This window comes from Salarias fasciatus, chromosome 7 (genome assembly GCF_902148845.1).
Source record: "Salarias fasciatus chromosome 7, fSalaFa1.1, whole genome shotgun sequence".
Classification (NCBI taxonomy): domain Eukaryota; kingdom Metazoa; phylum Chordata; class Actinopteri; order Blenniiformes; family Blenniidae; genus Salarias; species Salarias fasciatus.
This window is the reverse complement of record NC_043751.1, coordinates 14,017,438-14,028,916: the sequence shown is the minus strand read 5'-3', so window position 1 is coordinate 14,028,916 and position 11,479 is coordinate 14,017,438. Positions and strand designations below refer to the sequence as shown.

Below are 11,479 nucleotides of genomic sequence, written 5' to 3'. Positions count from 1 at the left end.
CAATCTGCCGTGCGTGGGGAGGTGAGGGGAACTCTCGCAGATAATCACGCTAACACTGAATTCCCTCATTACCTTTGAGGCTGAGCTGTGGGCAGGAGTCCAAGTAGGTACACACACACACACACACACACACACACACACACACACACACACACTCAGAGAAAGTGAAAGCTTCCAAAGTGAGCGCAGTATGAACTGAAGTCGGTATGCCAAACGTAAAGATCTATGAAGTGAGGAATATTTCTATCAGCCTGTGGGCCAAATAGAGTCTGCTCTTTGATAATGTCATGTATATTTTACTCAGGTTACACTGAAGTTATCAAATAATAGGACCTGAAAGTGATTTATGATTACCCAAGTCAAATATTATATGAGAATAAGTAAGTTTATTTGTTCTGAACCACAGTTCCTTTTTTTTCCCTCCGTTTCAACGCGACTCCCAGAAAAAACCTGACATACTTTCCTCACAGAGTTTTCTTTGCTTTTGCCTATTACACAGTTCAAGCTCCCTCATACTCACATCAATTATCGACGTGATACTGTTAGTGCCTCTGGTCCCGAGAGGTATCGCGTCGGTACAATGCCGCAGATCCGATTCAGATCGAGGATCAAACATGTTACAATTTGCCCAAACTCTAATTGGTGTCAGGCAAAAATAGACTGCCTGAACTCTGAGTGTTGTCAGTATGGGGCAACGGCGGATATGAGGGGTGACAGAGTTCGATAAAACTGCTGTTTTGACACATTTTATTCTGCAGAGAAGTTTTTTTCACTTGTACATGTTATTTGGAAATGTGAGTTCTCGCGCTGGGCTGATGTGGATTGGAAAAACAAAAAAAAAAACACAGCAACTCAACAGGACAAACATGTTTTGAGGAACCTGATAAAGTTGTCATTTATAGTCACTGTCTTATATCCTTGTGGCGTACAATTACAGCTTTTAAAAGAGGTACATTTTTACAAATTACACTCAGCATAGAGGGTCATTTACAGGACCATCTGATACCTTCTCCTAAAGAATTCTAACAAAAGCAACACATGATCCATGACAGGAGCATAGTTCGTCTTGCCAAAGAATTTGCTCATAATGAAGCTGCTTTTCTTTCTCCGCTCCTGTCATTGTTTTGAGACGCTCACTGGGATTCATGAGACACATACCGGAGCTAATTGTCATCTGTCAGTCTTCACTCAGACACCTGCGGATTGCCTCGTGTCGGTCGGATCTATTATAAGAGGTGATCAGAGTTTTGTTGTGATTGCAGTGCAGTGAGATCATATAGCTCTGAGCAAGACTAAAACAGTCTCGTCCTAAATACTCATCATCACTCAAACAGACGCGCAGCGGGAAGTTAATTTGCAAATTTCGACGCCGAAATAGGCCGTGGAAGAGAGAGTAGAAAGTTTGAGGCATTTCTAAATGTGTATCTCAATGGCAGTTTTTTTTTTTTTCTTCTTCTTCTTCTTCTTTTCAGGCACACAGCTACTTGTGTTTACATAACGTGCGGCAACGGCAACCTTAAAAAGCAAGGAAGAAAGGAATCTCTCAGGTCCTCCTATCTGAGCTGTCAGCACCTCATTCATCATGATAAAATAAGAAAAACAAATGTTGTAACACCGGGGGAAATTTCTCTGAAGTTAAACTCTATTTTCGGTGAGCATGTGTAGTTTAACTATTAACAGTTTTACTTTCCTTTTGTGGGGATTTGGAGTGTGTTTGGATCCACGCTTGCGTTCCCTCATAAGTGTGTGTTCTTCTGCTCGGGTGAGCACACTGGAAGGAGCAGAGAATTAAAAAAAATAAAAGCCATCTTATGTGTGTAGGTGTGTTTGAGTGTTAGTGCATGTGTCTGTGTGTGTGTGTGTGGGTGTGAATTATGCAAATACCTGCCCAGAATGAACCTGTACAGGTAGCCAATTGGAACGTGATAAGGAAGTTAGCCGGATAGAAAAGCCATTGTAGTGGGGCAGCACCTGTTAGGTGTGCACACATCTGGTAATTCTCAGACTTGGGAAGCATAAGAACTCATCTTGACGAGCTGCAAACACCTGCATCCTCCTGTGTTGGAGTCTGCGGAAGCTTTCTGTATCTCAGCCTTGTTGAGAGTGGATCTACTTGAGACCTCCATCAGTTTTGTTTGGACCTGTTCCTGCTGCTCTGGTAGGCTGACTTGCTGGTGCTGGGCACTGCCATCAGACTGATCAATGTCTTCATCAAATCAATTTATTCCAAAACTGTTTCTCTCGCAATGTGTCAAGCTTTTTAAATCAGAGTATTGTTTTTTTCTCTCTCTCTCTCTCTTTACCACTGTGTGTCTCCCAGTCAAAACAGTGTTTTATCCTCTGACAGAATGACTTCCAGATTAGAAAACATTTGTCCGTGCTTGTCTGTAGTTCTTTGTCCAGTACACTTTCACACAGTTATCGCGTCACCTCGTCACACCGTTTTAAATCTCGATGTTCCAGAAACCTCAATTATATGACACAGCCCGCATGTCTAATTTCAGTTTAACAGAATGCTAAAAAAAAAAAAAAAAAAAGAAAATAGCAACTGAGTGTGTTACAGTGTTACCTCAGGCGATGTCAAAACTAAAATGAAGAAAGTGAAGGTTGAAATGCTCCTTGAATACTCTGATAACGACAGAGGAGTGTTTCGTTTTTCCTTTATATGCCATTGATCCATAACTATACCTCTTTTCCTTTGTACTGCTGTATTGGCAGAACGTACTTTCGATATGATACGTGCTTGGCAGCAGTAGACACTTTGGGTTGACACACAGCAGAAGGCGTTTGACTACATTTGGCAGATTGTCAACTGAGGGGGCTGATCTGCCTTGGCATGGCGACATGTGTCACCTATATCTCTGTGGGGAAATCTCAATCAGATGTCTTGACTGGAAAGTGTTCTGAAGGTGTTTTTTTTTTTGTTTTTTTTGCCAGTTCTGAGGAGATTAGTTCGTCTGTTTGCATGTCACAGCTGTGTTAACTTGGAGGCACTGTGTTTACTGTTGAAATGCACGACAGGCCGAGGTATAATATTGTTTATAGCTCGCCATAAAAGAATGGCCAGGAGTGCCGAGGGAACTGGTGAAGTATGGGTCACTGGGTGAAGAAGAAAAATTGTTTTATTGTGCATGGAAAATAGGTCAATCTTGATGGCATCTTTACACAGGTTTTTAGTGCCCATAAGATACCAGGCCGCTTTTTTTTCTTTTTTTTTTGTAAAACTTGAGAAATAACTACGCAAACAGATGAAAGTTGAACAGTCTTTTATCCAAACAGCAGTCCCATTAACTAAACAAATTGTCTGGTATTTCACGTCTCCTGTTCCAGGCATGCAGACTGCAGTTCTATAGCAGCTGTAATATAAACCAGGAGCTGGCAGGAAGCCCTGTGAGATATGACTCAGCTCCAACAGCCAGACAGGCTGCACTTTTGCTCTGAATACAGTGAAGGTGCTGCAGTTTGGTTCTGCTTTATTTACATAGGATGCAAATCTAGTTGTATGAAGTATCCCTTTCTTTGTTTTGTTTTTTTTGGTTTTTTTTTTTTTTGCATGTATCCAGTTCTAGGTTAAAAATAACTGCAGCAGTGAAGGACAGGTACTCAGGAGCCTCCTGTGTTGATGCCATGTTTTCAGCAAAGTTCCTGTTACTTTCACAACAGTGAACAACATAAATGTCCTTATCGCAATCAAACTAATTAAATTTATTCTGTGCTGGAACAATTGAACCTTTATTTCGACGTACGACTCACCACACCTGTTTATTTGTAACTTGCCCACGGCACAATTTCTACAAACCACAAACTGTCGTTAATGAAGAGATGCTTTGTGTCACTGTCTTTGAGTAATTAAAACAGTTAATGCGTTCAATTTTTAGCTCAAGAAATATTATGGCTTCAGCATCAGATATCTGATGCTATTACTGCAACGACAGCAAGAAACATTAAAATAAAAAAAAACTCAACAAATACATATCTGTTTGCTTTTAAATTCAAGGTTGTAAGCGGTATTAGCGTCTTATCTCGTATGCAGCATTTACATTGCATCGCTAATGTGAAATTGCCTGATCTTTATTTGATTCACAGGGTAAACCGCTCCGATCGCCGCTCTCCGTCTGGGCGATGGTACATCAGCCAACCGAGGCTGCAATATGAGTGTCATTCCTTCCACGCCTCTGGACAGCCAGCTGACCACTTCCTGGGGGCTTATGAACTCCTACGCCGATGGTGAGGATTAACACCCGACCCAACACAATTAAAATGCAGACTTCTCCCTTGCTTTCCGCGCGCGCTCGCTCCTCACTGATCAAATCAGTTAATTAAATTGTCTGACTAATATCACAAAACGCCTCGAGAAAATATGCTGGAATTTTCTGCAGCGGGATTTTGATTGCTCCTTATTAAACAGTCGGGCAATCCGGCCCGTCGGTTATGACGCCACCATGCGAAGTGAAAATCACTCAACAATTAGCAATTGATGTATTGCTTACCTGGTGAGCCCAGAGCTCCGAAACGCCAGACACAAATTAAGGATTCCCGACAGAGAAATTGCTCAAGAGCCATTTCAGAAAACTGCTTCGCAGATTAATTATTGACAAATACCTTGAGTAGTGAATTCATGTTTCCCTCACTGGGTACCTCTTCGGATTAAAACAAAGCACACCGACACAAACAAACACACTCATTAATGCTTAAATGACTGCTGCTTTTGGCCAGGTTCGCTGGCGATGTCCGGCTACTCGAGCCGCCTCTGGCCTCACGACTCGCAGCCTCAGTTCTGGAGCAAGTACCAGGTGTGGGAGTGGCTGCAGCAGGTCATGGACATACACCAGATCGACGCCTCCAGCATCCCCTTCCAGAATTTCGACATGGACGGCCAGCAGCTCTGCAGCCTGAACTACCAGGACTTCATCCACGCCGCCGGCAGCGCGGGACACATCCTCTTCCACAGCATCACCGAGCTCAAGTGGAGCGGTGCGTGTGAAAAAAAAAAAAACCTGAGGCAGGGGCTGAACGGGGCGACAAAAGCAGATGATTAGTCTGAAAAACAGAGGAGCCGGGTGTATCTGGAGCACCGTCTTGATGAAGTGTTGCTGAGAAGGGAGCACAGAGCCGGTCAGGGGTCGCACTGCGTGGCGCGGCGGATAGGGCCGGGGGAGGAGTTAACGAGAGGGAGATGATGGATTTGTTGTTTGCCGTTGCGAGAGCAGATCTCTTAACAAAGCAAGGAGGAGCGCATCGCCGAGAAACAAGGCGAGAATTGGCTCATCCTCCGCTCCTAATCAAAGGTTATATGGAAGCCGGACTTTTTGAGCTTACGTCAGCGCATCAAATTAAATCAAACATCACAGTTAATAGCATTTCACAACCAGTGTTGTTCCAGGAAACCCAGCACAACAGGTTTTGCTGACACATTACCAGAAATTCAAGGTAAACCAAGCCTCTGAGACTGAACCAAAAGCACAATCTAGCTATTGTTGTCTCAAACTGTCAGACACCAGATCCAGTTCTGACATAAGAAACGGCAACGTTTTAATAATTTAGAGAGAATTATGATTGAATTGTATGAAAAATCAAAAAAGACAAGAAAAAAGGGAAACAACTAAAAGCAGCAGTGGGATCTGAGTTGCAACTGGCTGAAAATTGATTCTTTAAGTATTTTCATTTTGAACAAGAAAATCATTAAAAACATAATAAGGGAAGTAGCTTATTTAACCATGAACATGGGATAAATTGAATCTTCAGGCATTACACTAGCAGCTTATTTGTTCTTTCTTTGCTGCCTCTCACAGGGAATTACCACATGGACATTGGACAACTGGAATTCAAACCTGAGTGTAAGGCTCTCCTGTGCGAGTTCGAAATACTCAAATTAAACACGTCTGATGTCTGCTTCCACTCACATCTGATGTCTTTTACAGTAGACTTCCCCTGTGTGTTTCCAGACGTCAGCGATCCATTAGGAGGTACTGCAGTTATCAGTCAGCAAATAAAATATGATTTTGTTCACATTTCATTCTTGAAATTTCTGAAATGTTGTTTTTTTCTAGATATCTATGATATGACCTCTGTTCACAACATGGCACCCGACGCCTCACCCACACCATCCAGCCCTGGTGAGAAATTCACATGATATGTGAAACATAGATGTGCTGTACATGAATAAATAGTTTGTGATTGAGCTGCAAGTAAAAGAAAAACTGCATAATTAATCCTTTGAAGTGTTTTCTTCAGATATCAAACGGTCCTTCAGTCGTCCTCACCAGGTCAAAAAACACAGTATGTATCAGGAACACATCAACATGTTTTACTTGCTGATGCTCTGATATGTTAATCGCTTCATTTCTGTGTACCTCTTCCTTTACCCAAAGATCCGAGGGGGACCCACTTGTGGGAGTTCATCAGGGATATTCTACTGAACCCAGAGCGAAACCCAGGGCTGATCAAGTGGGAGGATCGCACGGAGGGGGTTTTCCGCTTCCTCAAGTCAGAGGCGGTGGCTCAGTTGTGGGGAAAAAAGAAGAATAACAGCAGCATGACTTATGAGAAACTAAGTCGTGCAATGAGGTAAATCCACATAGTTTTACAAATGCGAAGCCTCAAAACTGCACAAATTGCACAATCACTGAAGACAAATAACAACCTGGGTTTATTTTTAGCTGAGTCAATGTCCAACACGTACAGTAAATAAGAAGCTTTCCGTTTGTGACTCATGTGTGACTTTTCAGCTGTTTCAGACTCGGTAATTACTTTTGCAGAGTCACATCACTGACACTGAACATGGAAAAACACAGCAATGCTGCTGCGCTTGAAGAACATTATTTAACCACCCACATAAACACACGGACGAGCCGTTAAGACTGCAGGAAATCTTTCGTGTGCTATAAAGAAAAACATTAAAAAAGCTCTTTAAAAGACCATGTTGAGCGCTGCTGAACTTTGACTTCTCAGAGCTGTCCTGAGTTCACCTTCAGGAGAATGAACAAGAGAAGGCGGCTTGGAATTTGTCCAAAAGAGTTGGATCGTAGCATCAGATGAACTCAGCTGCAGACAGTTTACAGTATATGCGATGAGGAAAGCATTTCGCACCGTATTGTTCCTAATCCCATTAAGTTAAAAGCTGAGGACGCTTAAAACAGGAAACTGTAACCTTAACATGCATTCATTTTGAAACTTCGCCTGGTTATAAGTGACAACATCAAGACTTAACACTTCAGTTCTGTGACCTAAACACTTTAGGAGACGTTTTTACCATTTCCCTTTGCTGATTATGTAAAAAGGGGTTATTTTGAAATTGCTTCATGGTTCCACGTTTCTCTCAAATGAACATAATTGGCCTCGGAAAGTCTTCTGCTGCAGCAGTCACAGCTTTATATTCAAATGAGCTAATCTAATGAGCTTAATTTCATTGTAGTGCAAACCGCTGGGACCTATGAAATGTGCCTGCAGGTATTGCTACTGTGACAGCAAAGCCGATTTTCTTTTTTTGTTGTTTTTTTTGTTTTTTGTTTTTGCTGTGAAAACATAGAAGGATTCGCAACTTCATGGCATCACCACACAAATTGGTGTTCTCAGTAATGCAAAACAACAGCAAAGGCAACCAAATAACTGCCTCAGCAGTCACCCTCACTTTGATCAAATTAAAAATCTGTATTTCATATTCCTCCCTGATGAATCAGTTTCATAGATTTTTTTTTTTTTTTTCGTGAAGTTTAGGAATTATGTGTTGTTGACTTGAAATATTTAAAGTAACATGAAAGCAATCTACTTAATGTATCCTTTAATTACATGATAATATAACAGCTTCTGGCAGGAAGGATTCAGATTTGTAAATTGAAAGAAATAACGTGTCTCTTCCATCATCACTGCCACCGTGAGCCCTTGAGCAAGGCGCCCAAACCCACAACGGTGCTGAATTATGGCCCAAATGCTGATTTACCTCCTCCCCAGGTTCAACTGCAGCACTATAAGGTGTCAACATGACAGTATCTGGGCGTAAGCACACGACATCAGTGTTTGAGCAACCGAAAAAACAATTTATCGTGTTACGATTATCATCAGATAAAGCAGTCAGCAGTTGATTTACCGGTGTGTATGTAAACAGGAAATAAGATGAGCAAATAGCTAAGAGTGATGGCGAGCTGCTGATTAACGGGAGGTGATGTGTACGTGAGTGAAAGTTGCTGTCAGGAACCGACACGGCTCAACGGTCAAGGGAAGACAGACAGATTTCACTGGACCGTCGGGCAAATATGGTGGCGTAAGCAAAACCAGCCACTCATCCAACCAGCTTTAATATAAATCAATAAAAACTTTCTCTGTTGCAGATATTACTACAAAAGAGAAATCCTTGAACGGGTGGACGGACGCAGGCTGGTTTACAAGTTTGGCAGAAACGCAAGAGGATGGAGAGAGTCTGAAAAATGACCGTCTCCCTAACTTTTGTTTTCCTCCATCTCTTATGCAAATGTAAAGTTATAACTCCTCTCGTTGACTGTTTTTGATATGTTTGAACTGTTTACACGTGTTTTTTTTTTTCTCTCTGTCAGTCTTTTTCTTTTAAATGATTCCTTTGTTTTGACGCTGCACTGAGATCCTCTTTATGGTGCCTTATTAGGATTTAAAGCTCGCATGTGTGTTTACATGAATTCTTGATGAAGAACAGGAAAGGAGACTCTGCCATAATTTTATTTTATTTTTTCAGACGATGACATGTTTTCTTTCAGTCCCAAAGGAGCCCTTGATGATGTAGCATCCAGAGCGTATGTGAAAAGCATATATATATATGTTGACTGTTTTGACACTGATGCTGTGAATTGGCCCTCGGGAAGGATGCTTGATCACTATATAATAAAAGAAATGAAGTATTTCAATACTTACAGAAGTAACAAACCATAAATATCTACAAGACTTCAAATATTCGCCTGTCGACAGTAGAAAGTATGTATATGTTTGTTCATTTTTAATGCAAATAAAGCTTGCGATTGTTTTATTTTCTATCTACGTGCTTTTTTTTTTCAGTGTTTTCGATGGAAGATAGCATAAATTTGGCTTGAGTCAGAACACAAAATTTGACTCTTTTCTTTCCGAGTTGAAAATTTGAGTTCAATCTCTAACTCGGAGAGCTGGTCTCACTGAAACGCAGGCCGACGTCTCTTTAAAGAGCCGGAGCGTGTAGTTTTCCTAGGAACGTGACGGTACCGACATGCCCCGCAGTTAATTGTTTGCAAGCGCGTGGCGAAGCTGCCAAGACGCTTCCTGCAGGCAGCTGACGAACGGCTGGGCCTCGATGGCTCGCCAGATAAAAGCGCCGTCGATAAAAAGTCTCCTTTCTTTGGCCTGCGTTCACACGCAAATCTATGCCTAATCTCCCCTCTGATTAATCTGCCGTTTCAAACTCCTCTTTACGCGGCGTGACATTGATTGACATCACTTTCTGTCGTTATCTCCTCTCTCGACGGGGCCCGGGATTTCATCTCTTTCACTTTTGTCACTCATGCATCAGTGTCATAAGCCAATAATGATACTGATGTGAACCATGGGAAATTGCACGCCATGTTGTGATTAGGAACTTATTCCTGAATCTTCCATCATCAGACTTGAGAGAGTTTCTGAAAGATGGAACTGCGGAAGGATACTTTTTTTTTTTTTTTTTTTTTTTTTACTTCAATGAGTCTGCTATAATTTTCCATTGTATTTGATAAGTATTCATTCATGATCAGATGAAATAAAGAAAATTGCATCAGATAAATGACAGGGACAGTGACTGCGCCTGATTAGATTGAAATAATAGTCGCTGATTACCATATTGTTATATTACATGAAATGAGCAAGCCATGCAATTCAAACTGAAGGATCCATCACACTTCATTGTGTTGATTCTGTGTTGTTATGTGCGGCAATTACTCTTGTAGTTTTCTCTCGAGCTTCGTGTCATTATCCATATGCGCACATCAAATACAGCTGTGACGGATCCTTCAACGTAATCATAGATGTGAAGTTTCGCATGTCTTCACTGGGGCCACACAGTGAAGTGGTGAGTGCTCTCAGCTCACTATGAGACTCTCTGCTTTCTGCCCACAGTCCATAGACGTGCATTTGAGGCTAGGAAGATGGATGACTTAACTATAGAAACAAATGTGATTTTCAAGCAAGGTCCAGCCGAAAAGCGCAAAAATAATATAGAGAGGAATTTTTTTCAAAAGATATTTACAGTAAATCATAGATGTTTTATTGTATTTGATTGGTTCACAACTTATTCTTCAAGCATGGGAACAGTAAAGTTATGAAGGACAAAAAGGAGAGGGTGAAAAATTACAGACAGTTTCCATCTAATTACTAGAGGCGTAGAGAGACGCGAAGATCTCAATTCTGACCTTCACTCCGGAGTAATGCGAACGCCGCCGTGCGCTGCGGTACACAGAAATACTGATGTGACTGGCTGAGGATGAATGAACGGTTAGGCAAATGATCTCATCTGATCTAACCTCCGCAGACGAGAGCTTCATTTTCCTAACAGACCACTCCGACTTTTTCACACGAACCCTCCACACGGCGGGGGCGAGAGAGAAATCGTTACGCTTCAACACGCCTCATCCTGCACGTGAGGCCCGCGACAGCCGAGCAGTTGCGGAGCTGGAGATTGTGCTTTACTCGAAATCGACGTTAGACCAGCAAAACACGTATTCAACAAGTCTCTGAACGAACGAGCTTCGCCAGCCGGCGCTGGTGGCACGCTCACAAGCATGTGCCCAAACCAGTTGTAATAGATCTGGGGAGAAACAGGAACGCTCATGTACACCTGAAAACAGATTCTCTGTCCTCCTGTCTCGGGTTGACAGTGACTCCTTTCATTGCAAACTATCTATAAGACAAAAAAAAAAAAGAAAGAATTGAGCAGACGACTGTCTGACAACAAAAAAAATCTGTATCTCTTGACTTTGTCGCTACACTAGATTGCTCCGATGAAACAACAAAGCCTGCCTTTCTCGGGGGGAAGAAAACAATACGCCATACCTGCTCACGAGTGGCTTTATCTCTCATTGTCCGAAAATTATTTTCAAATTTGAATAAGCCACGCCGGGGCTATTTTATTATTTAAAAAAGGGAGAACATTAATTCAATCAGATAGATGCTGGAGGAAAAACAGGGAAGTGATAAAAGAAGAGCCAGATGGGATTTTGTGTCTGTGCCCACATTTGCTCAGTGGGGCTATTGTGTTCTCTCAGCAGAGACACTGTCCCGGCTTATCAGGGCCCCTTATCATTCTCTCTTCACACTCAAATGGACCTGTGAGGCATTCAGCCCAAACTGTGAGCTGGACAGATTAGAGCTGTGTCACTGATGCAGTTTGACTTTTTTTTTTTTTTAGAGGGTTTTAGGAGGACAGGGCTCAGTTTCAGTTCATTTCTATAAGACGTCACAATACTTAATAATTTTTAGGACAGAAAAAGTGCAACGCTGGAGAAAGAGCAGTCAA

At 41.9% G+C, this 11,479-nt stretch overlaps 1 protein-coding gene across 2 annotated transcripts; it reads left to right on the top strand.

The window, feature by feature from the left end:
* The first annotated feature begins 1,973 nt into the window (after positions 1–1,973).
* On the top strand, positions 1,974–8,999 carry ehf (ets homologous factor). 2 transcript variants are annotated; one of them, XM_030097307.1, is made up of 9 exons: positions 1,974–2,158; positions 4,087–4,227; positions 4,717–4,974; positions 5,793–5,837; positions 5,922–5,966; positions 6,051–6,116; positions 6,235–6,279; positions 6,372–6,567; positions 8,328–8,999. In XM_030097307.1, the coding sequence occupies exons 2-9, from the start codon at positions 4,152–4,154 to the stop codon at positions 8,425–8,427; spliced, it is 831 nt and encodes a 276-aa protein (XP_029953167.1). In that variant the 5' UTR covers positions 1,974–2,158; positions 4,087–4,151; the 3' UTR covers positions 8,428–8,999. The 2 variants fall into 2 exon arrangements, with proteins under 2 accessions (XP_029953167.1, XP_029953166.1); XM_030097306.1 differs by having other exon boundaries at positions 6,223–6,279.
* The last annotated feature ends 2,480 nt before the right edge of the window (positions 9,000–11,479 follow it).